The sequence below is a fragment of the Lycorma delicatula genome, chromosome 1 (assembly GCF_047948215.1).
Source record: "Lycorma delicatula isolate Av1 chromosome 1, ASM4794821v1, whole genome shotgun sequence".
Taxonomy (NCBI): Eukaryota; Metazoa; Arthropoda; class Insecta; order Hemiptera; family Fulgoridae; genus Lycorma; species Lycorma delicatula.
In genome coordinates this window covers 13,611,517-13,638,257 of record NC_134455.1, presented here as the reverse complement: position 1 = coordinate 13,638,257, position 26,741 = coordinate 13,611,517, and the positions used below count along the sequence as shown (strand labels likewise).

Genomic DNA, 26,741 nt, shown 5'->3' with positions numbered 1-26,741 from the left:
GATCGTCCTTTTGCAAAAAAAACATTTGAGTTAATTATACTGCCCGTATTATTTTTGGTTAAATTAATAGTTTAACTGGAATCGGTTGATTTTACTGAATAAATTTAACCACGAATTAGATTGGTGAAACGATATTTTTCATAGACGAAATTAGGAAAATCCCAAATGGCGTCGAATCTGGTGCGATTCAGATACAAGATGTGGATGTACGTAAGACGTATTCCTAAACCTGCAACGGGATTTTAAAGATGAAAAAATTTCTTAAATTGTGGCCTCAATTTTTGTTTTTGTGATTTAGATATTCCATACCAGTATATATATTTTCCATTCGAACTAAAAGTTGACAACTCAGAAAATCAAGGGGAGTGTCCAACTATTCACTCATAGCACCCGTAGCAAATACGGCTACTGCAAATATTATATATGTATTTTTTCTTCCTTGTACGAAGTAAAGGAAGCATTGTGATCGCGAAAAATTTCAGTTTTCAGATCTCAACGGAAATATCCACTTTGACCATTCCTGAATCCATTTTGACTGGTTTCGGACTGACGTCTATACGTACGTATATACTCGCATAACTCAAAAACGATTAGCCGTAGGATGTTGACATTATGGGTTTAGGACTGTTGTAACATCTAGTTGTGCACCTCCCTTCTTGATTGTAATCGACGACCAAAAGTGCCCAAAAAAGGCCCAAAATTCAAAAGAATCTGGATTTTGGACTTTTTCTTTACCTCAGTAATAAGTTCTCATTGAGAGCTTTTCAACGATATATCATAAGTGGTACTTAATTTCATTGTTTCCAGAATTATAGCTAAATAAAATTTTAATTAATGAAGCGTTTGGATCTTACAAGGGGAAGGCACATCGGTTCAAATCAAACATCTCCTTTTTCTTTTTTTTAAGTTTTTTTTTTTTAATTTATATATATTGATTTATTAATAAATCAATATATTTAACTTCTGACTGTAACAATTTTTTATGCTAAATAATAATTCAATAATAACATTAAAAAAAAAGAAAAAATATCAGAACTTATTAATAAAATAAAATTTTATGTACTTTTCATTTTAAAAAATGTGTATATCTATTTTAATAGTTGTACATGGAAGTCATGTGGTGGCTACATCTAATTTGTTAATCTGTGTCACAGTGTTATATATAAGAATAAGAAAATATAAACAAAAAATTAATATAATATAAAAAAATATGTAATTATGTAAAACGTAATAATGCTTTGTGTAAGCTACGTTAAAAAAAATTATCTAACTAAGAAATCTGTTTAAAGATAAATACAAATGGAAGTGAATCAATTAGTTATGTATATATCATAAAACGGATTTAATTCAGATAAATCCATTTAGACAATTAAAAAATAATATCATATGTAGTTAACTGTAACTATATTAGAGTTATAATAAAAAGATAAATAAATAAACTAAAATAAACATGGATGATGTCTGCATTAGGTTACATGAAACTCAAACATGACCATGTTTGCGTATAAATTCAAACAAATCCTGTTGAATTTTGTGAATTTAAAGTTACTAACTTCTATTTCTGCATGTTTTATAAAAATATGATGTATTCATAACCAGGATTTTAGGAAAGTTAAAGAAGTTTTGTCTATTTAATCGTGATGATTAGAAACAGACATTGTTATAATTGCCATGAAATATAAAACTTATGTTTAAAGAGTAATGAGGAACAAACCACAAGATAGAAAAAATTGAGTTTAGAGCATATATAATTTGTAGTATTTTCTGCTTTATTGTTGTGGATTATGATCTCCAAAGAAAATTTGTAGGATTTAACAAAAAATTACGTGTCTTTCAGCTTTCCCAGCTTATGTATCTTTCTGCTTTCCCAGTGATGCAGTAACTATGTTGCATAATTTCATAGAAAGATTAAATAAAGAAATATAGAAATCTTTATGAGTAATCCTCTTAGTAGCATTTTTGTAATCTCTATCTTTATCTTTACGTTTATATCATATTTCTTTATAAAGAAATTATCTTTATTTAATAAATTGTATAAACAATCTATTTTACAATATTTTTTGATTTCCGATCATTAAAAATAATTTAAAATAACAATTCCTAATTTAAAATAACAAAATGAAAAAAATTCCAACTGGAACTGCTGTCAGTCTCAGAAAATATTAAAATTGTTTTAATCAAAGCGTAGTACAAAGCACAGATCTTTTACTTGTTTGTATAGCTATTTCATTGTCAAATACTGTGAAGCAGATGTACTCTTTTCAAACATAAAATTTGAAGGTTTTATGGAGATTTTTCTTTAATTCAATTCGTTTTTTTTGTTTTATTTTTTAACTGAAATTTAAAACATATTTACATAAACATAAGTGGAGTTGTTAAAACATAAATTATATCAAAAACAATTACCTACTTCACTGAAAACCAAAATGTTAATGTTTTTTTTTTTTTACTATATTGAAACGTATGGTAATGACTTCACTTCTTAAGTATACTTACTAAATACTCATTTTTTGAAATTCCTACAGGCTTTCTTCAAATAAATTTCAACTCGTAACAATATTGCAAAAAAAAAAAAAAAATACTAGTTATGAAAAAATTCAATTATGTGGTATTAAATACTAAAGAATTAAACTAAATTTTTCAATCCAATTGCTCTAAGGTATAACTATTCAAATAAAAGCTTTTACTTTTTTGACAAATTTTAAAGTAACAGTCATCATTATTCTGCGTTATAGGTGTGAATTCTTTTTTTAACTTATGTGTTAAATTGTCATAAATTTTTCATTAAAAAAATAATTACTTAATTGATATAAAAATTTTTCTCAAAATGTGCTGCAAACGAACCACAAATAAGCACATTTATTTTTAGGGGGTACTACAGTTTTAAATAGCAGAAAATCTTTTTTTTAACTTTTCCATAAGTAATTTTCAGTTGTAAAAAAATACAATCTTCACATTCTTTGTGTATATGGTATAAAAACAACTTTTTCGTCAAACAGTTTTCAAAAATCTACAAGATACAATCACTTTCTAATAGAATGAGGCATGGTTACAGTTCTTTTTTAAGCATAATAAGTGAAACCTTCCTTTGTAGTTACATAAAAATCCAGTAGGTGCTCTTTCATTTTTCCTGTTTAGCTTCCGGTAATTACCGTTCATATTGTACTTCAGAGGATGAATGAGTATGATATGAATGAATGTATATGAAGTGTAGTCTTGTACAGTATCAGTTCAAACATTCCTGAGATGTGTGGTTAATTGAAACCCAATCACCAAAGAACACCAGGATCCATGATCTTGTATTCAAATCTATATAAAATAACTGACTTTACTAGGACTTGAACGCTGGAACTCTCGACTTCAAAATCAGCTGATTTGGGAAGACACGGTCACCACTAGATCAACCTGGTGGGTCCAGTAGATACTCTACAGTGACTACTAATAAGTAGCCTGTCAGGTAGATTTCATAAGAAAGCTATCTATTGTAATGGGTACATGATTGAACTTCCGGAAATTTTTGACATATCTTTGGGTTTTACGTCACCCAGACCTCAAAACCACCATCAGCTCAAAAGTTTATATATATATAAACTTTTTTTCACTCTTTTTTTCACTTTCTTGTGGACATGACAACTGCTGTAATTTTGCACTAATCACTTTAAAGGTGTTCCTTAAAAATATTCGTTCCAAAATTTCGGTCGAGTTGGTTAACAGCCAAAATCGCACTATGGGGGTGGAAATGGGGTGGTTTTTTAAAAAAAACAAAATAACACTATAACTTTCTTATTATGTAAAATATCAAATTTGTTTAAAGTTGCTACTATTATCTGGATAAGGCCTAAAACTTATTAAGTAAAGTTTTTTGATATCATTGGCTCAGGAGGTTGAAAAAATGAGGTTTTGAACACAAAAATGAATCATACCTCCTTTAATAGACTCAGTATCGAATCATTTTAAAGTCATCGTTAGTCCTCTAAACATTACCTAAAATGTTTGTCTGAAACAATTTTTGATATGACCAACCCTTACGGCAAGAGATGACCAAAATTTTGCTGAAATTGTAAGATGGGACTTGTATGCTAAACATGTGAACATGCAACCATTGTCATATCGAGTAAATTTAAAGTTTTTCTTAACTTTAAGGTGGAAATATTTTTTATCCCCTACTTAGCACCAGTTAAATCTACCTTTGCCTTCCGGTGTGCCGAAAGGGATTTTTTAATGTTATGTTGTGTTTACTCATGTATTGGGGAGGAATATTGTTTTAATTATGTGGTTCAATTAATTTTTATAGTGGTATTTTTTTTTTTAGGATAATATTTACCAAAAATACAATAACTATTAATTATTAGTTTTATTGAATAATATTTTACTTTCTTGTAAAAATAACATAATAATAAAAAAAAAAATTAATAAAAAAATAAATCTTATACATTTCTACTGGCAAGATATGTTATATAAATTACATTTACATTTACAGGGCTGTTGCTTGTGATTGTGTTGACCTACATATGTAAGGGGATTTTTTAATGCATACTATGCTAAAAGATTCTACTACTTTTATAGTAGGTTCAAATAGAATAAAAATGAAATAAAAGCACAGTAATAATTGAAAAATCTAAAGCACTGATTGGTGCAAAAGAAGGTGTTGATCAAAAATCCTGTAGAGGTTATGCATTTAAAAACAGGCCCACCTTCTTCAAGAACTGCTCATTTTAAAGATAAGCATTAATACATATATTAGACAAATTTTGATCAAATTTTTGTAGCTTCAGAGGATGAAAAATAATTTTTGTTAGTAATTCTTTGTAAAAAATTCTTGACACTCATTTCTTCGTTTCATGTCGTATTCTAAATCTTCCACTTCTGATTTAAACTTATTTATAAAAATAAATAGGATTTTGAATTTTTAAATTATACATTACAAAACCTGTGCAGAGAAGTAATTTTCTAACCTGCCATCATAAAATATTCTGGTACTAATTTGTGTGTTATAAACCAAATTGTGTTATGTTCAAAGAGTTTTCACTGTGATTGGAAATGACTCTGCAGGAATAAAATAATTTAGTCATGATTATGAGGAAAATAATTAAGCAGAGTTTCTATGAGCAAATAAATCACTTGAGTTAAATGTCCAAAATGAAAGACATTGATGTGCTATTGAAAACATGACATAGAGGTAGGGAGCATAAAACAACATTACATCATCAAAAACTGGTAGCAGTTTAATAGATCTTGATGTCACTTTTGATGGAACATGAACTAAGAGAGAACTTATTTCAAATTATGGGGTAGGATATATAATAGAAATAGAATCTGGTTTTTTCATCAACCATTGCATAGTGTCGAAATCTACAGATACTGTTCTACTGTTAAAGATGATCTAGATAAAAAAATTAGTTTTATTTCTTGTAAAAAGATCAATTAGAATATGAAATGAATTATAATGGGTTCTCAACAAGAATGGGAGATTGCTGCTGCTACAAGCAGTAATTATTACAAAGTAGTTCCATCACTTGCGCATTTGTTAAATTCCTGTTATTGGTGGATTACTCAAACTTGTTAGTAGACTGTAAGAACTGTGAATTATTGGTTGTGTGATAATTTCCAAAAGGAGAGTGCATTAATTATAATACAACAATTGGAAAATGACTAGAATTATCCTTAGAAATGTGGTTCCCTGACATATTCAGAAGACGATGTTAAGTAGGAAGCTCCATCGTAGTCTTATAGAAAACACAACTAAAAAAATTAGCTTAATATTACTATATTACTACTAATATTAAAGGTGATACTTGATAGTATAGAAAAAGTTGTCAATTCTGAAAAACATTTTAAAACTATCATATTCCTGTACATGTAGAATCTAGGAACAAATTAAAGGTATGTTAGTGTACAAAATATAATGTTTCTGCAAAAGAACCATATATAATAATGTACCTCCAAACCATAAAGGTAGATAAACATCAGTAAATCATCAAATATTAGCATTAGTAAATATTAGCATTGCAATTTGCTGCACTGATATGTCAGATTGATGAATAATAACTTGTTAAAAAGATATTTCTATGAAAGAAATTGGAACACCATGAAAGCCTTCACAGTGTCAACTGGAAACGATGGGATAAAACCCATAGCATTACAGCAACAAAAATAACTAAACTAGCTGAAGTATAAACTATACTGTAATATAGTTTCAAAATTATCTTTTTAATAACTTCAACAAAAAAAGAAATTAAAAATTTTATTAATTTTTGTTAGAAGAAAATAAAAAATCCAAGCAGAAAATTCACTAAAATTGCTAAAAAGGAAGATGCGATTAAGAATCAAATAATTTAGAAAAGAAGAATGAAAATCATAGAAAAAAGTTGTAACAGTTGGAGCCGAATAATTCTAAAACATCACAAGCTAAGTAAATAAAATGATCACAAGGCTAAAACATACAAGTATAAGTTTTCCGAAAATTCTGATTTGTCATTTTCAAATAAGATATTTCAGATCTATAATGACTAAGATTCAAATCCTTGTCAGAATTGTAAAAAGTAAATGCAGTTACTTTTTTACGAATTTGAATATTAGATCATGGATACCGGTGTTCTTTAGTGGTTGGGTTTTAATTAATCATACTTCTCAGGAATGGTCTATCTGAAACTGTACAAGACTACACTTCATTCACATTCATACATATCATCCTTATCATTGTCTGAAGTAATACCTTACAATGGTTCCGGAGGCTAAACAGAAAAAGAGAGATCTATAATGGCTTGGAGCATATTTTTTAAACCTATTTCTATGATGCCTAATACTAATATTTTAGAAGTTTGGAATAATAAGTTTTTTTTAAATACATATTTGGAAAGTTTGATGTATATTTCACAAAAATGCAAAAAATTAAAACTTTTTAGGAAAACAACATAAAATATTTATTGTGGATAAATAACATAGAATTATTTTATGTAAAATTTTCAGAAAACAGTAAATGATTAGCTAGCTGTACCATCTTTCAATATATTTTATTAAAAAAAAAAAAAAAATCAGATTTTTATTGCCTCTCTTTCAGTGGATTTTTAAAATTATTTTTATTTTACGAACATATTATTTAATAAGAGATAAATATTAAAAAAAAACATGACTGCGTAAAACAACAAAAACATTACTCTATAATATAGGGTAATTAAAAGCGTGCGGGTGGGGGGGGGGGTGACAATTTTTTATATACTATTTGTATACAGTGTAATTTTTTAAAATTTATTTAAACATATATATATATAGCCCACGACACTCCCGGTAACGTAAAGATTCCAACGCGGGTTCATATATCTAAAGCGGTTAAGGCGTTGAACTGCTACGGTGGAACAAACATACAGCCTAAATACATTACACTTTATTTTTGGTAGCCGTCTATAAAAGAAAAGAAAAAAAACTTGTATTAAACTAGAATTTATCGGAAGTTAGGATAATTTTTTTTACTTTAACCCTCTTAGTCTTTAGAAGCATAAAATTTATTTTTCAGTCGATTAATTCTGTAATCGACCACTGAATGTGAAAATAGGAGGAGAAAAGATTATGGAGGTAGAAGAATTTTGTTATTTGGGAAGTAGAATTACTAAAGATGGACGAAGCAGGAGCGATATAAAATGCCGAATAGCACAAGCTAAACGAGCCTTCAGTTAGAAATATAATTTGTTTACATCAAAAATTAATTTAAATGTCAGGAAAAGATTTTTGAAAGTATATGTTTGGAGCGTCGCTTTATATGGAAGTGAAACTTGGACGATCGGAGTATCTGAGAAGAAAAGATTAGAAGCTTTTGAAATGCGGTGCTATAGAAGAATGTTAAAAATCAGATGGGTGGATAAAGTGACAAATGAAGAGGTATTGCGGCAAATAGATGAAGAAAGAAGCATTTGGAAAAATATAGTTAAAAGAAGAGACAGACTTATAGGCCACATACTAAGGCATCCTGGAATAGTAGCTTTAATATTGGAAGGACAGGTAGAAGGGAAAAATTGTGTAGGCAGGCCACGTTTGAAATATGTAAAACAAATTGTTAGGGATGTAGGATGTAGAGGGTATACTGAAATGAAACGACTAGAACTAGATAGGGAATCTTGGAGAGCTGCATCAAACCAGTCAAATAACTGAAGACAAAAAAAATAAAAATAAAAATTCTGTAAATGTTATTCCCCGTTTAATGATAAAGTAATATAAGTAGTTTTATTAACCTGTAGTGTAAGGAAGATTGTGGATCAACGCATATACTAATTCATAGATAGATAGACAGACATATCTATCTTATGGAATTTTAAAAAAAATACTTAAATCTTCAAACGCCGGTGCGTATAATATTACGCTTACTCTCAATTGCATAAAAACCGATTAACTTTTGAAGGATGATAAAGAAAGAATTTAAATGAAAAATAAGATAAAAATTGTAATGTTAGAATTTGTTAGCCGAGCAACCAATGGAAATTGTTAAATTCACATAAAAACGTTTTCTTTATATTTTATAGTAGGCAAAATAATTTTCAGCTAAAAGAACTTTGTATTCATCGGTAAGAATTCTTCGGCTATTTAGACTTTCTCTTTATTTTAAAACATCATAAAAAACTTCTGGAATGTAGTAATGGCTTATAATTTTTTATAGAATCAAAAATTACAAAATTTAAACCGAGCAAAAAAAGTGTGTATTTCATTTTTCTGTTGTACAAGATAAAAAAGATAAACCGATTAATATTATAAATTATTAAAAAATTAATTAATCGGATTTGATTGAATATCTGAAATGCAATCGTAAGATTAAGAATTCGATTGGAGTGAGAATAGTAGGTAAACCACCTGGGTTTCGCAACGAGTAGTATAGTTTCATGTTTCGCATTGAGGGCGTTACTACTACTTCTTTCTGTTAAACCGCACTGCCTTTAAATGCAGGAATCAAAACGTTCACGTTCACTTAATTCGACGAATTTCTATTTACCATATCTTTATATAAATACGAAGAACAGTAAAATCCAGTAAATTAAACTGTCAAGTTTTGACCGTTACACTTAACATTTTTTTTTTTTGTTATAATTTTATTATAGGTATCCATTTTTATTTTGAAATTATAATGTTTCACGACAATATAATTTACAGTATAACAGAGACTGGTTATACGGTAAATTAGGCCGTACCAATAACATTTAAAAGAGTACCGTTGAACGTACCTTAAAGATCAAAATATTCTGATAATATGAGGTTAACATCCAATTAAACTAAATAGTTTCCTTAACCTTAAACCGGGACTCTTAGAACCTCCTGAGAGCCAACAGGGCATGAACGTGATTTTTTTAATGTTATTTAATTGTTTTAAACTGCGTACAGCAATGAAGCTAAAAATTCACTTTATCGGAGTTTAACATTGTGCATAAAAAAAAAGTAAAAATATCTTCATTAAAAATTTATGCTTAGTTTTGCATTAACGTTAAATTATAACACGTTGGTTTATCTAATCCTATAATAACATTTTCAGAAGAATAAATGCATGTTGATGGAAAGAGGAGAGAGATTCGATACAATTTGAACAGTGTAGTACGACCGACCAGACTGAACTATTACTGTTAAATAAAACAAAGTGTACAAAATACAGTGGTAATGAAAGAATTAAATGCAAATAAAAGAAACTAAATTTGAACCTGGATCCTAATAAATAGATCGGCAGACAATGAAGAATTTCAATAATTTACCAGAGGTTATTATGAGGAAAAGTATCCTTAAAACACTTTGAGTGCCACGTGAGTCCAACGTGGATTCACAGAGTTACAGATTTAATGGCCGCGTGAGTCGAATGTGTCACCACATGTTAGGTTTAGTTATATGGCCGTGTAACTTCGCTCTGAATTCACAGTTCCTATTAAAACACATGGCAAGTGAAAGAGCATGGCCAGTATGTCATGAAACTGTTATTGGCCTGTTGATAGCGAGTCCACACTGGTGTCACACGGCTATTACTGTATGATAAATGTAATGAAATAATGAAGAATATCAGTATTACAATATGATGTGATTTTTATCGACAAAAACTATACAAAAGCAACTGCAGAAAATCCGCTTGAAAATAAAATATAGATAATAAAATTTCAACTTGAAAATAAAAAAAAATTAATTTTTCAGACAAAATATTTATGTACACCAAAAAAACAGTCCAAACAAAAGTGTTTTTCACACACCACACATTTATATTTGGTTTGAGTAGTTTTTCGCATGGCAATCTTCCTGCCTTCGGCCTTTGATTTTTTTTCATAACATTTATGACATCGCCTTCTTCCTTGTCTGCCAACATCGACAAGGCGGTGAGGTTGGTCTGCTGGTGTCGAAGGAGGAGGAACGGCACTAACGTTGATTCCTGTCATTTCTTTGACTAATTCTTCTATGAATGCGATGATTTGCATGTTTCCATTTGTAAGCCGATTGTATAAGTATAGCGCATTTACTACATTGGTTCCAAGAAGCAATTCTACAGCAAGTTTTCTGTACCACTTCACTCCACCTCTCTGAGGTGAGCAATAACTCCTGATTTGGTTTTTTTTTGTCAGAATCTGTTAAATCTCTTTTCTCTTACTGTAGTTTGTTGAAATTTTTTTCACAAGAGGGTAGCATAAGACTATGAAGGGAGGCAATCAGATACCAACATATTTTGGGAAAAGGTTTTAACTGTTACTGGCCGCATGAAGCCAGTCCGTCACCACACAAAAAAACCATCGCTAAAAACGTATTTTTTACTCAAATGAGTGACAGTTATTACTAATACATTTTTTTTGTGATACTGAATGAAATTATATGAGAAAAACAAATTGGCCATTAAAATCGTTTTACTTCCTGTATAGGTGGCACTCAAAGTCTTTTTAAGTTCGAAATAATCGTATAAATCAATTAAAATCGATTAATCTTATAAATAATTTATCTTAAAATCCTCCCTCCAAAAAAATACACATGTAGAAAAATACAATTTTAAACCACAAATTAACATAGAGGTCTAGTTTACATCAGCTCACATAACAATTAGCTGATACACAGAGATCGAATCATTACCAAAAAATTATACTCGTATTCTGATTTTCATTTAATAAAACGGTGGAATTTATTATTATTAACGATACAATTAAAATTAAAACAAAAAAATTTATTACAGAAATTAACCTTTTTTTATCGAATTTTGCATTTATACACCCAGATAAGACTACAGTTAATCAACACCTATATTTAGGCTTCAGTAAAAATGAATTACTTGTGAACTTTGAATACCGTCATCTAACATTTTTTTTATTTGTTTTTAATTTGCCAGTATCTGTTTGCATGAATTGTGAAAGTGTTATAAAAATTAAATATTAAAATTCTTTTAATATTAATGAGTAATTCCAACACACCTATGCGCGCGCGCACACATACACCACGTGTTGGTGTACTAATATACAAAATGTACAAATATATGTGTGCGTGTACTTAATATATATATATATATATATATATATATATATATATACTAACTCTGCCACGCTTCGCTGTGGCACATTGTGGTTGCATGGATGAGAAATGAGAAACAAAACAAAGCATACGTTTCATAGAAGTTTAATTTTGCAATACTTGTGGATATACAATATATTTTGTTTTTCCACTGTCTGCGTAGATATAAAGGCTATCTGGTTTGCCGACTCCGGAACACACAACACACAGTTGCCCATGTAAGAAGCAATCCGCATCTAAATCTAAACCACACAATTCTAAACATTGACCTTGAGCTTTATTGATTGTGATTGTAAATGCCAATCGAATTGGGAATTGCAATCTTTTAGATTAAAATGGTGTATCGGTCGGGATTATGGGTATTCGAGAAATGAGGACATCTTCACCTTTGAAAGGCCCCGTTAAAATCGTTGCTTCCACTACGTTATTCATCAATTTCTTAACTGCAAGTCGCGTGCCGTTGCAGAGTTTTGGCTGATTAACATTCCGCAACAGGATAATTGTCATTTTTTGATCGAACCGTTGCTAGAATCAATCTAATTAGGAATGTTTTCCTAGTTCCTCCTGGCGCATCCAAGAAGAAGGTCCCCCCCAACTCCGTAATTTATCATTTGCATTATGCGATCATAAATTCCTTTCTGTTCACGCGTTAATTTGGGAATGTTTGATTGGACACATGACTGAAGATCACCAATGTTGTAACTCTGTTCACGGCGTAAATCCACATTAAATGAAGCAATCGTAGCTCGGGTGGGTGCTGGCATTCCCGATTGACTAAGAACTTTATTTGCATTAGCTACGCACTTGTTCAATATTTATCAATGCTTCGTTGTAAATGCCTTCTGTAAATTCAGACAAAAGTGAATATTTAACCTAACAAAGGATTTTTTCGTCATTATGTAGGGATATTATTTTCTGTGTATTTGGTTATTTCGACTTTTTTTGTTTGCATAGTCTTAAGTCTATCTGGGCTATAAGAAAGTTGAGTGTTTTAATTTATTTACTGTAAGTCATCCTTCTTGGTGGCTTTTCTTTTTGTTTTGGTGTATTATTTTTTTTTTTTTAATAAAATACAGATGTTTTAGCTGTTAAATATAATTCAAAGAAATTTGTTACTTAATCAGTTGTGATTATGTTTACATTGGCAACGGCCATACGGGCTCTTTGTGATTGGTCGTTGTGTTTGGCAGCGGCCATCTTGCATTGGTCTGATTGGTTTTCCTTTGTTTACATTTCCATCTGATTTATTAGTCTCTTATTTATTAAAAAAACTGTACAAATTAAAAATAGATGAAAACAATCTTTGATGCGGGTTATATATCGTGTTTTTTTTTTTTTTTAATAACATACAGATATTTTAGCTGTTAAATATAATTCAAAGAAATTTGGTCGTTGTGTTTGACAGCGGCCATATTGCATTGATCTGATTGGTTTTCCTTTGTTTAAATTTCCAAATTAAAAATAGATAGATAGATTTATTAAAAATAGATGAAAACAATTTTTTGATGCGGGTTATATATCGTGCTAAAATTTGAGCTCAATCGGTGTAGAACATTTTGAGTTTTTGAAAGCGTAAACAAACGAACTTAACATTTATATATATATATATATATATATATATATTTATATATATATATATTCACACACACACACACACACACACACACACACACACACACACACACACACACACACACACACACACACACACACACACACACACACACACACACACACACACACACACACACACACACACACACACACACACACACACACACACACACACACACACACACACACACACACACACACACACACACACACACACACACACACACACACACACACACACACACACAAGTATGAAATAGTTCTGCAAAAATAAACATTGTGGATAGTATCTTAATATTTTCTATTTTTAAACGTATAGCATAATGAAGTGTATATTAATACTGTGTAGAATATTCTTGCTGCTGCTATAAGTATTGCATAATAAAAAAATTTACCTATTCCTTTTCTGTCATATTGTAATGTTAGTTAGACACCGTTTTTGGTCCATTAAACTTCATTATGTGTGTCTGTTGAGTCCTACAAACAAACGAATAAAATGGTCGCTAAATAAAATATACTGTTGAACAAACCACAAAAATGCAGGAGACAAGTAAAAATTACACCTTTGATCTGTTTACGATATAAACTGGTTGTTGTATGAAAATCATTATTCAAAGAGAAAGTAACTGATTTTTTCCTCTTGTACCTTAGTATACTTCTTGTAAATATATCTTCTAGTATATCTTCTTATAAACATAAGAAAAACTATGAAAATAATTTTAAAATAACAAAATATGTTTTTTTTTTTTGAGAAGAAATGCGATATATATTCCGGCGTTTCTCTTTAGGTTAAAATTATTATACGTTCATTGTAAAATGAATTGCGTACATTTTTTATTTCAGTAATAAATTAATTAAATTTTTCTGATTGTGGTTGAGGAAAATACTCTAATTAATTGATAATTGCATTTATTTATATAAAAAATAATTATCTTATTTTTATTCCTTTGAGGGAGATATATACTTTGTATTTTTATTCTTTTATCTGTTATATATATTTAATTAGATGTTTGAATTTTTGAATTAAATAAAATAGAGTGTAATTGTAATTATAATTAAAAATTATACATTACGTATAAATATGTTATAAAAATATACTAATTAAAAAAAAAAAAAATAAATGAAATACTATTAATGAAAATTTACTTGTGACAGATCATTTTAATTTATAATTTATTATTGAATATGAACCCGACTTTTACCAGTTGGTTAATAAAAGATTAACATTTGATTGTTGTATAGGGATTTCAGGTCCAAGTTGTTTATTAAGTACTTTGTAAATTAACTGTTCTCTAGTTACAAATATTATGATTTCTTCCGGCATTCACCGAAAGGAAAACCTTGGTTTTACTAGCAACAGATGTAGTGCACCAATGACCTTAGTAACAACAAAAATGGCACTATACAACAAAGTAGAATATCTGTTATACTGCATATATTTATAATAATAATAGTAGTTACATGATTATATGTTTACTTACGTTCATTTGCATATTATTAAAAAGTTTAGGGTTATTTCTTTAGTCACGCGTTATTAGATATACCTAATGTACGATTATAAAAGTAAATTTAAACTGAATAAATACACGGCAAATTAGAGTATGAAGTGAAAAGGGCAATCGTGTTTATACAAAAACTTTTACGATATAAATATTTGAACTTACTCGATTACTTAAAGGTTATGATAATTCCGATGTTATTAGTGATTTCGTTAGATAACCAGAAAAGTATAAAATAAGCAAATAAAACAAATACAATACATTTTATACAAAGATTTTACTAAACGGCTACCGAAATAAATTGTAAAACAAGAAAATGCACAAAGAAAACAACCAACTATTCCGATCAAAGAAATAATGAAAATTTTGAAGATTTGGTTGACGGCTCATCGATTCGTATCGATTGATCGTTATTGATTCGTATAAAATAGAAGAGCGTGTCCGATTGATCGTTAATAGGTCTACTTTAGGAAGCAAAACTCCTGTCAGTTTAAATAGTTTTGATAAATTTATAGAACAGCAATGGTTATGTCCTTATTTTGATTATTAGCAAGTCTTTTCGTTGATAATTTCCAAATGAAAGCTAAAAAAATAATTTGAATATTTTCCTCGGGTTTGGTTGGATATGTTCATTATTTTTTGCCGATTTTAATGCTTACCATATTGAAATTATTTTAAAGAAAGAAAATGTATCTACGAAACTAAAAGTAAGTAGAGTTTATCATCTTTATTTTTAAATTAATTCCGTAAAGGTAATAAAATCGAGAAAATATTATGGAGGTAGAAGAATTTTGTTATTTGGGAAGTAGAATTTCTAAAGATGGACGAAGCAGGAGCGATATAAAATGCCGAATAGCACAAGCGAAACGAGCCTTCAGTAAGAAATATCATTTGTTTACATCAAAAATTAATTTCAATGTCAGGAAAAGATTTTTGAAAGTATATGTTTGGAGTGTCGCTTTATATGGAAGTGAAACTTGGACGATCGGAGTATCTAAGAAGAAAAGATTAGCACCGCTTTTGAAATGCGGTGCTATAAGAGAATGTTAAAAATCAGATGGGTGGATAAAGTGACAAATGAAGAGGTATTGCGGCAAATAGATGAAGAAAGAAGCATTTGGAAAAATATAGTTAAAAGAAGAGACAGACTTATAGGCCACATACTAAGGCATCCTGAAATAGTCGCTTTAATATTGGAAGGACAGGTAGAAGGAAAAAATTGTGTAGGAGGCCACGTTTGGAATATGTAAAACAAATTGTTGGGGATGTAGGATGTAGAGGGTATACTAAAATGAAACGACTAGCACTAGATAGGGAATCTTGGAGAGCTGCATCAAACCAGTCAAATGACTGAAGACAAAAAAAAAATAAAATCATTTTTAATATTAACTAAGTATGCGGAGAGATAGATATGTCAACAACGATTCTCTTCGTCCAATATACTACAATACTGAAGCTTTCTATGAAATTCTTTTCTTTATTTCTTTCTATTCCATTTCAAATTTGTTCAACTTGTTTAAATTAGTTCAATTTATTTTGTTCAAATTTATTCAACTTGAGAACAATAAGCAATCCATATGGCTCAATGAGGTGAGGAAGATATATATGACATGAAAACGGTTTTAGTATTTGTATATTCTCAAGCCTACCATTCCTGAGGTGTATATTAATCGTGAACTTCAGCCATCAAAGTAAACCGGTACTCAGTGTGTAATATTCAAATCCGTATAAAATTAACCCACCTTTTCTAGGATTAGAACCTTTGACTTCGAAAATCAGATGTTAAACAGCTTATTTGCGACGTTTTAATCATTATACCACTCCTGTGGGTTGTTTCTTTTTTTAAATTAATATTTAATATTATTTCTTCATATTGATTTATTTAATTCTTTATGTACTATCTCTTCAATGTCTACTGATCATAATTGTTAACAATCGAAATTGTCATCTAGTTTTAAATGTTAAGTAAATTATTTTTTTGTTAACGGTTTTTTTTGGGAATATTTTGTTTTATAATTATATTGATTAATATAATTATATTTTTTTATTTAAAATTCTGAATTCGATTTAATTCTTATTTTTTACTTTTTAGAGGGTTTTTCTAATTTGTTTCCTTTTTTTATTATTGTTAATATAAATATTAGTTAAATAAAAGCTTGTTTAAAAAATAATTTTTTATATGTAATCAAATATATTTTGTAATTTTTTTTGTTTTTTTGTATTTTTTACTTTTTAGTCTTAATGAACAATAAACTTTTAACATCCAAAAAAAATCTTCTTAATAATATTTATATCTGAATATTATTGTTTCTTCAAGTTTGTTTGATTATAAAGACTCAAAAGTACAAATGTTTATTTTTACACATCGAAGTTACATACGTGTACCAAATTTCAATCATTTTCATACGATAGTTCATGAGAAATGAAAATTTTCAACTAAATGCGTGAATTAAGCGTAGGGGTAGCACGTGGGGGCGTGGGGGTGGGTCATATCAAATTCCAACACCGTAGTGCTGTATTGTCATCGAAGTTACCTACGTGTATAAAATTTCATTGATTTTCATACGATAGATCAAAAGATATAGCAGTTGCAATATTTCATTATTCCTAAAGCGAGTTAAATAAAAGCTTTGTTTGTTTATTAAGACTAAAAAAAAAGTAAAAATATTTATTTTTACACATCGAAGTTACATACGTGTATAAAATTTTATTGATTTTCATCCGATAGTTGATGAGAAATAAAATTTTTTAGCAACATGCATGAATTTAGCGTAGGGGAAGCGCGTGGGGGGAGTGGGGGTGGGTCATATCCAAATTCTAACACCTTAGTATTGTATTGTCATCGAAGTTACATATGTGTACCAAATTTCATTGATTTTCATGCGATAGATCAAAAGATATAGCAGTTGCAAGATTTGATTATAACTAAAGCAAGTTAAATAAAAGCTTATAATAAATTTAATTTTTTTAGTTATTTTTTTTACGGTAATTATATTAATTTTCAATCTAAAAGCTTTACAGAATCCTAGGATATGTTTTAAATTGGCCCACAACTTTCAAAAAATTGATACTCTTATTTTTAAAGTAAATAGCATAAAAAATGATAGATCATTTTATGATAATAAATAAATTGTTTATTTATGGGTTCAGTTTGTTGAATTGTTTGAATGCCCATTTTGTTCCCACTAGTCTGGGGTAGTGGGATTTTAACAGAAGTTTTGCTACTGGATTCCCCTTCCCGACAGTTTATATGAAAAAATGTGATACCGTAATTTTTAGCATGTAAAAATTTGTCATAAGTGACAAGATCGAAATCAGAACCACTGGATCATAGACGATGACCACTTAGCCGTCGAAGTTGGCGAAATTATTACTATACTAAATATATATAAAAAAATATATATCTTTCTCCCCTCCTTACGATTTAAAGACATTACAATATTTGTGTGACAGTACGATGAAAACCTGGCAACACTGAGATTACTTGATATTGGTATCATTAATTATTAGAAGGTTAAAAAATTTTCATCTACTTTACCGACCTCCGCTTTTGTCATTAAGCTTAATTAAAAACACACAAAAAAATAAATAAACAAATCTGCCGATCTCTGTGGCGGAGTGGTAGAAACTCAATCTTTCATCCCGATGTCACGGGTTCAAATTCCAGTTAGGCATAACATTTTTTCACACGTTACAAAAAATTCATTTCATTACCAGCTATCGATAGCTGTTACAGGATGCCAGCCAGAATAAAACGGAATATGGAGGAATTGGTTGTTGTTGGGCTTTCTCTCCTTCAACCTAGTTACAGGTATTAAACACATCTATTTATTGTTCTGAGGGAACAAATTCTCTAGATATTTAATTGTGTACAAAAAGAATTCATTTGTGGTAATCTAGCCCAGTGGGCTGATCTACTGGTAAACTCATTGTCACAAATCACTTGTTTAACAACTGATTTTCGAAGTCCAAGTTAGTTACTTTTTTTTACGGATTTGAATACTAGACGGTGGGTACCGGTCTACTTTGGTGGTTGAAGTTCAATTAACCATACATTTCAAGGATACTTGGCCTGAATGTGTACAACTCATTTACATTTCATATGTATCTTACTCATCTCATTGGGCTATGAGTGGGTTGCTTATTGTTCACTAGTTGAACACATTGCAACGCACACACTAGGAATAATAATTTGTAGTAATCCATTTACAATAATAAAATTCAAAATAAAAAATACACATTTTCGGTACCTTCATGATAAAACTGCAATCACGTTTTCCACCAAATAAACACAAAATAATTCAATGAAAAAGCGCAATTATTTTATCACTTTAAACAAATCAAAATTCAGACTATCATTTGAAACGTACAGATTTGATAAACTTTGATCTCATGTAACGTAACATTATAAAAAAATCTCTTTTCGTTTCTTTAGTGTCTAATCAAGTTACATATTATTTATATTACAAATTTTTCTTACAGTCTTTCATGTCTTTGCACGTTAACAACAGTATAAAGCACGAACATTTTTTTATTGTTTTGTTTACATCTTCAAATAAACTTAAGAGTAAAATGTTACTGATAAGTTAACTTCAAAATAAGACAAAGACGTTGTAAGAAGAATAGTCTTAGAAAGTTCTATTAGTAGTAGATACATTTGAAGCATCTTACCCTGCATTAAGTCAATAATTTTATAAAATTAATAGCTAATTTCATTACTTAAAGGAAAATAATAAATTTTGAATTTCATTGTTACGTAACAGACAGTACCCGTTAATTTTCAGTAAAGGTGAGCCAGAATATCATTTCAATATTCCAGTCATTAATCCAACAAAAAGACAGCCAATTCCCAATAAAAAAGTTTCTTGCATGGATTTTTATGCGTATCACATGATGCTTCGAGAGCACGACTTCAATCTCCTTTCGCGGTCAAGACAACTCTTTCATCAATTCTTGGTAGATATGTATATTAAAGTAGAGAGCGAACGCCCTAGTTACATTTCTATTACGAACTTAAAATTACATTCATCTACAAGATGCGATTAGCGCAGGTGGTAATATTAGACCTAACGACATAGGCAAAATGGTTATTCTGCCTTCTACTTTTGTGAACAGTCCGCGTTATGTGCAGAATACACTCAAGACGCTTTCGCTTATGTACGAACTTACGGCACGCCTGACCTCTTTGTAACTTTTACCTGTAATCCTTCGTGGCAGGATGTAACTAAAGAGCTAATGCCCGGGAAAAAAGCCACAGATCGACATGACATAGTTGCTCGCGTATTTCGTTTAAAGCTTCACCGCGAGCAAAGCCGTGGGTAAAAGCTAGTAATTTTATAAAATTAATAGCTAATTTCATTACATAATGGAAAATAATAAAATTTGAATTTCATGGTTACGTAACAGACATTGCGCAAATAGTAATGTCTGAAGTGACTGAATAGTAAGGTGTCATACAAATACTTTTTCGTGACCAAAGTGCAAAGTTATCACTGAATAATGAATATTAAATGACAGTCTATCTATGATACCCATAATTTATATTTCATCTGTATTAATGAAATTAATAATTAAGATGTAGGTCTTGGTGAAAAAAATTGTAATGCAAGAAATTTGTATAAAATAATTTTCAAAAATCTACGATCAAAATTAATTTAATACATTTATATTTTTCAAAGATTATTTTTCATGTTGATTACAACAAACTTATTTTATATTTTTGAAAGTAAAATTTTAGAATAATATTTTGATTGAATAAAAAGCATGTTTACACAAGCAAACAATTCTTAAAATGTTCGGTAAGCTTGAAATTTATGAAAAAAAAAATTATTTCTACTTTATATACACTATTTTTATTATAATTTACTTAAAAGAGTAACGAGGATATTTTTTAATCTAAAATCGAAGGATATGGTATATTAACTTCTTTAACGTAATATATCGTGACTAAATACTACAAATAATTGTTTGGAGATTAGCAGAGAAATTTGATGGTAACGGGACGATGAAAAACTGTCCTTTTTAAATGGAATTGTATTTTATAACAGTAAATGTCCTCGACTTCAATACATGGTTTCATTTTAGTCATTTGTTCGTTTGAATAGGTTAATACTATTAACATGCAAATCTATACAGTGGCCTCAAACCCGTTCATTTCTCTTTTTTCATAGAAAAAATATATTAATATAATTAGTTCATTTTTATCGGAGTGAAATTGAAATACAAGCATAATAAAATACATAACAGAGTGGGAGTACAATAATAACAATTCTCTGTTTCTTTATTAAAATAGAATTAATTTACGTAAGTTTATTTTTATTATTATTGTTATTTTTAAAAAAAGTAATATAAAATAACAATATTTAATTTTTCCTTTTCTTGGAGTTTTAAGGATAACTTGAAAATTGTTTGGTTCACTTTTACAACTTTAATATAACAAAACGAAACTTTAATGAAATGAAACTTCCGTAGTGAAACGTATCACATTTTATTAATTTAAGTACTGCTCTAAGATAAAATAAAACTTAGTTATTCAAAAGGTTTGAATAACAATTAATTCATCATTACTTGTAACGTTGAAGAAAGAACGGGATTCCAGAAAAAATGTTTCAAACCAAAAACAAGGGCTAAATAAAAAAGCCACGATAAAACAAATAACTTGTTATATACCCAAAGCCACATTATTATTTTCTTATATTTTGAGTACATCTCAGACAAGTTGATAACTATTTATATTATGAAATTAAGTATTAACTGTTTAAAACAGAAGATCTATATGTATTATTAACGTATCCCAGCCATAAATTTCTCGGTTTGATCTGGGTAAAAACCAGGAAATTTGCAATATTGTTTAACATCGAAACATCAGTACGTTGTCAGTCATTGCAACTGGAAATTTAAAAAAAGCATAATGCATCAGATTTTAACGAAATATCTGCATCCGCATCCATTCAAGATTAAGCTAACCTAGAAAGTGAAGACAAATTCGTCCATTTGAAAAGCCAGCTATTCGACGACAGGGTATTGAAGAATCAACAATTTGACAGCCATTTTGCTAAGAAAACCATCTTTATTGAATGTGTCAACGAGTAAGATTGTCCCATTTGGGTATAGAAAATCCTCCTAGGTCACTGAAGAATGATCTTTGCATATACAAAGAATAGCAGTTTGGTCCAGATTTTAAACTGGTGGAGCAATTGGGTCGATTATTTTTTTTTTGAAAATGAAATCTGAAGCTCACAAGACGACTGTCAATGTTGAACTTATAGATATGCGATGATACTGAATCTTTTGTAGCCTTATTTGGACAGAATGGTTTTGGATGACAAGTAATTCCAGCAGGATGGCTCCACCTGCCATGCGGCACTGGAAACAATCCACTTGTTGAGGTAGAAAGATTGACTGGCGATTTATCTTGCGAAAAATCCAAGTGAATCTGCCACCAAGATGATGCGACTTCACAACGTGAGATTTTTTCCCTTGGAGATTCATTAAATCCAGTTATGCTGTGAAAATAAAATCCATTCCTTAATCGAAAGCAAAAATTTAAAGAGTTATCGATAACATTGGGTCGCAGTTATGCGAAAAAGTAACCTAGAATTTTGTTAAAATTATTCGAAATTGTCAGAATTGTCGTGATCGATACTTATTAGTATCAAAGTATTTAAGTTTTCAGGTAACTTAATAACTTTGTTAATTAATAAATAAGTGAAATGTTTTTTTCTGAAATTAAATCCTATATTTATTTTAGGACACCTTTATTTGTAATTTATTTAAGAAGAAACTTAAATAATTCTAATTTGAATAATTCAACAATTCTAATGTTGCAAGAAATATGTTTAATTAACTATTGTCTTGAATACATTCTAGTGGATTATTTAAAAATAAATGCAAAAATTAATATTTTTACATACATTAAAGACTTGAAAAAATCTGCAATTTTTTTATGTTACATAGGTGATGTAAAAAAACTAATTTCATAAATTTGTTCTAATGAGACTGGAATAAATGTAAAAACAATTTTTTTTTACTAACCACTGAAAAAGTGCAAAGTCGTGGGTAATCAAGGCAAAAATACTTGTACATATCTAATGTTACAAAGTAAATAAAATCAAGGTAAATATATATCTGTACTTTACCTTGATTTGCTACGGTCATTATAAAAAAAAATCGCGTACATACTATAATAAGCATTTCTATTACCTATTCTATAATTTATAAATAAATCCATCTAAGTGATATTTTGGGGAATTATAATTTTAGTTGAAAATTTTAGCCCTGGAGCAGATGTAGTGAAGTAATAAATTTACAAAGATATATAAAATTACCCCTAGTATTGTACATTTCATTTAATGTTTTTAACTGAAACCCATATTTATTAGAAAAATAAGTAACACAGCCTTCATTGCTTTAAATTATTTGTATTTCCTCTGTAACAACACACCTCGTTTAAATACATGTTTTATGCAAATGTTTATTCAATTCCTGAATCACCAATGTCGTAAACATTCGTGTTACATTTCCTTTTAATCGCTAATGAAATTTTTTCTCCGCCCTCATAATGTATTAGTTAGTTTAATTACGGACTAGATTGCTACATTTGTAAATGATTAAAATTGTTTTTGTATTTTAGAATCATCTCTAAGAGAATTTAGCTATGTAAGGACTGACACTAATCATATTTATGACTATACTTCTGTTCATGATCAGACTATTAATCAGACGTAAAAAAAAAGCATAACTAAATAAAAGGTAAAGATAATAATAAAATAAAACTGTACTAAAATTATCGAGATAAGATAAACAAAAGTAGTTAAATCAATTTTAAAATCAATTCATGAGTCAAGAAAATATGAAAATAATTAATATGTAATTTAAAATAAATGTTAACTTTCGAAATAGATATTAATAAACATTTCCGAGAATGCATTATAAATTTTTTAATATAATAAAATAACTTGTCTCTGTGCGCGCATCAACCAAGACCTACTGGACAGAGTTTAATAAAACTTTGCAAATTTATAGCTTAGAGTCTTGGTTATTATCAAGCCTCTAATTAGAACTAACTAATTAGAATTATCAAGATATTAGTAATGTGGGAGGGGGGGGGGGTTAAGAAATTAAAGATATTTGTTAAAGAGGAAAATTTGTCTTCATTTTATTTCTATTACCATGGTAAAAGAAAAAAAGATCTGTATTCTAAAAGATCTATATACTTCTAATATTTTAATATATGATAATTATTATAAAATTATTATAATTATAATTAGCTAAAATTAGCATATTAAGCAAAATTTTATGGGTTTTGATTTGAACCATCCTAAATCCAAAGATTTTCTAAATAAAATAAAAGCCTACAACAGCGCCTTTCAGATGACTTCATTATGAAATTTTATCAGTATTATTCTCACAAGCATGAAGATAACGAACACAACAGTGTCCAGGGGACGGAACCCCATTGTTAGACGGGTAGGGCAAGCGAAGCGAGTCATGACAGCTAGTTAGTTAATAAAAAAAGTTGAGTATTAATGTTACTGCGCCCAGAAATTTGGATTATTCATGAATAGGCATCAAAATCATTTGTGTGTTTTATGAGTGCCACTTGGTGGATGCTAAAATAAAAAATAAAAAAAATAAAAATACACCTTAAAGAATTTGTGAAGACGGTTAAACCATTTTTGGGTACAATTAGCAAACTATTACGGGTTTTGATTGGATTAGATTGTCAGAAGTTAAAAGATATGCCTTCAAAAAATGAGAAATCACGTTTCTTATGATTCAAATTTGATAAAAAATGAGTTAAAAATAAACTTATAATTTTACTTCCTCATTTGAAAACTTCCATGGTAGGTACAATGGAAATATCTCTTCCTTTCATTCAAAAATTGTGATTTAGAATTTGTTTTGAATTTTTGATATATTAAAAAAATTCATTTCTCTTTGCAGGTAACTTTAATCAGTCATAAAATTGTAGAACCCTTAAAATAAATAAATAATGAAATAAAAACACGAATATACGAATATTATATATTAATATTTATTCTTTCAATGGATATGTTAACATGATCTAATAAAGAAAGGATTCAATGTAAGTGGTTTTTTTGTAGTTGTAAATTTAATTAATTTGTAATGTCCTGTTTGTTTTCTATTAATTAGATCATCAAAACATATTTAAAATTCCATAGATGTAAACGAAATTTACATCTGGTGAAAATCAGTGTTCTTAAATTTTTTTTAGTTAAATTTATACAAGTAACCTTTTTATTTCATTTAGAGTTTTTGTTTTTAACGTATGTTAGTTAAAATACTAAACAACATTTTTTTGATTTTTGATCTAAAAATTTCTGCTGATGTTTTATTATATATTCTATAACACTAATTTAATTTTAGTTCTTCTTCTAACCACTACTAGGAAAATAAAATTAAAAAAAAAAAAAAAAAAAACAGTAAAAATTTAAACGAAACTTTTGTTTTTGTTTCTTTCTTTGTTTTTTCTTATAAGTAATTAACAAAATGGGTTATGTTATGAACACCGTTTTTTAATTGGTTAAAGGTATAATGTTACTTTTACTTTTATTTTGCCCTGTTACCAGTTTACTGTTTATTGACAGTTGAACCCATAGCCTACATAGAGCATACACATATAGAGACTTATACTTTTAACATGAAATATTTTTTATCAATTTGATTTAAGTGAGTTCTAAATCTAACCTGGTGTAGTTTTAAAATAAAAATGATTAAAAGATAAATTAAACATTATTATGATAATAATAATAATTATAAAATAAAGTTTATTAATTAAACATTATAATTAAGGAAAATTAAGTATTGTAATAATGTTGTTATTTCATTTCCTAGGAGTGTTTGTTTAAAAAACCAAGTTTGGTTAATATATTTCTCATATAAAATACTTATAAACGAAGTTAAATATGTTTTTTATAAAATATTTATTTAAATAAATTTATAGCATTATAAATTTGCTAGGGTTATTTGTTAGATTATTTATTTTATGGAATTAAATTGTCATTATTTTTTTTTTAATATAATCAACTTCATACCCATTAGGTACTCCAGATAGGGAAACTTTTTATTTTTATAATTCTATAGGAAATAATTAATTTAAAAAAAAAGAAAAAAAGAGAACTTTTATGACTAAAATACTTGGTGGTTATGTTAACTTGTATTTTAAGTTAAAGATGAATTTAAATTCATCAGTCATAAAAAAATCATTTTTTTGATTGTTTTATTTTTAGGCAGATATGTGATATCATTGTTTTGAATAGAATTAATAAGTGTTAATTTAATAACAAGACATCAATACGATCTGTTTTGAACAAAAAACGGTGTGTGTAGTCAGTTAACAAGAAATATAAAAGTTACTATGAGTAAGTTTTGTATAAATTGAATCTATGACTAAGATAAGAGCGAAAAAATGTTTTTAAAAAGTGCTTAGTTTTGGGTTGTTAAATTTTATAACAGAAATAAATTCTCTGGTAATGGTAATAATATATTAGTGACATTAAAACATGTAAAACAACTGTAGACTTGTGTAAAAATGTAAAAAAAAAAAAATATTACAGCTATTTCATCAAATGTAAAACGTCTTTTTGTTGTCAGTTAAAAAATATATTTTTCGGAGAATAAAACATAAAATAAAAGCATACCTATTGCAAGTCCTGATATAAAGCGACCTATACATAGTGATATTTTATTAGCAGAAAAGGCGATCGTTGCCCAACCGAGTAGAAATGGTAGGGTAGTAAGCTGGACTGCCGCTTTTCTTCCCAGTATTTCTGTAATTATACCAGAAAGTAAGGCGCCACCTGGTGTTGAGATAACTCCAAGGCTGGCTGAAAAGACAAAAAAAAAATAAATAAAAAGTAAAAATGAAATTAATAAATAAAAACAATAATTATGATAATGATAAAAGTAATAATTAGAATAAAAAATAATTTTCTTGTTTTTATTATAACATCAAACCATTACCAGGTTGTCATAACCCTGATAAACCTTTTTTTTCTTGATCTTATTAAGCACCCACAAGGTAACTGGCTCCTTGCCGTTAAGCAAAACCAGTCGCCTTAGTGTGCCATGGGTAGCAGTCTCTGCCCCCCCCAGGGTCAATGT

General features: G+C 28.7%; 1 protein-coding gene across 6 annotated transcripts in view; it reads right to left on the bottom strand.

The window, feature by feature from the left end:
- LOC142327879 (facilitated trehalose transporter Tret1-like) overlaps positions 1-26,741 on the bottom strand; it is a 318,438-nt gene that overhangs the window by 17,452 nt on the left and 274,245 nt on the right. For all 6 annotated transcript variants that reach the window (XM_075371655.1, XM_075371355.1, XM_075371571.1 and 3 more), the window contains exon 3: positions 26,279-26,464. In XM_075371655.1, the coding sequence (XP_075227770.1) occupies positions 26,279-26,464 (186 nt within the window). The remainder of the gene's footprint in view (positions 1-26,278; positions 26,465-26,741) is intronic.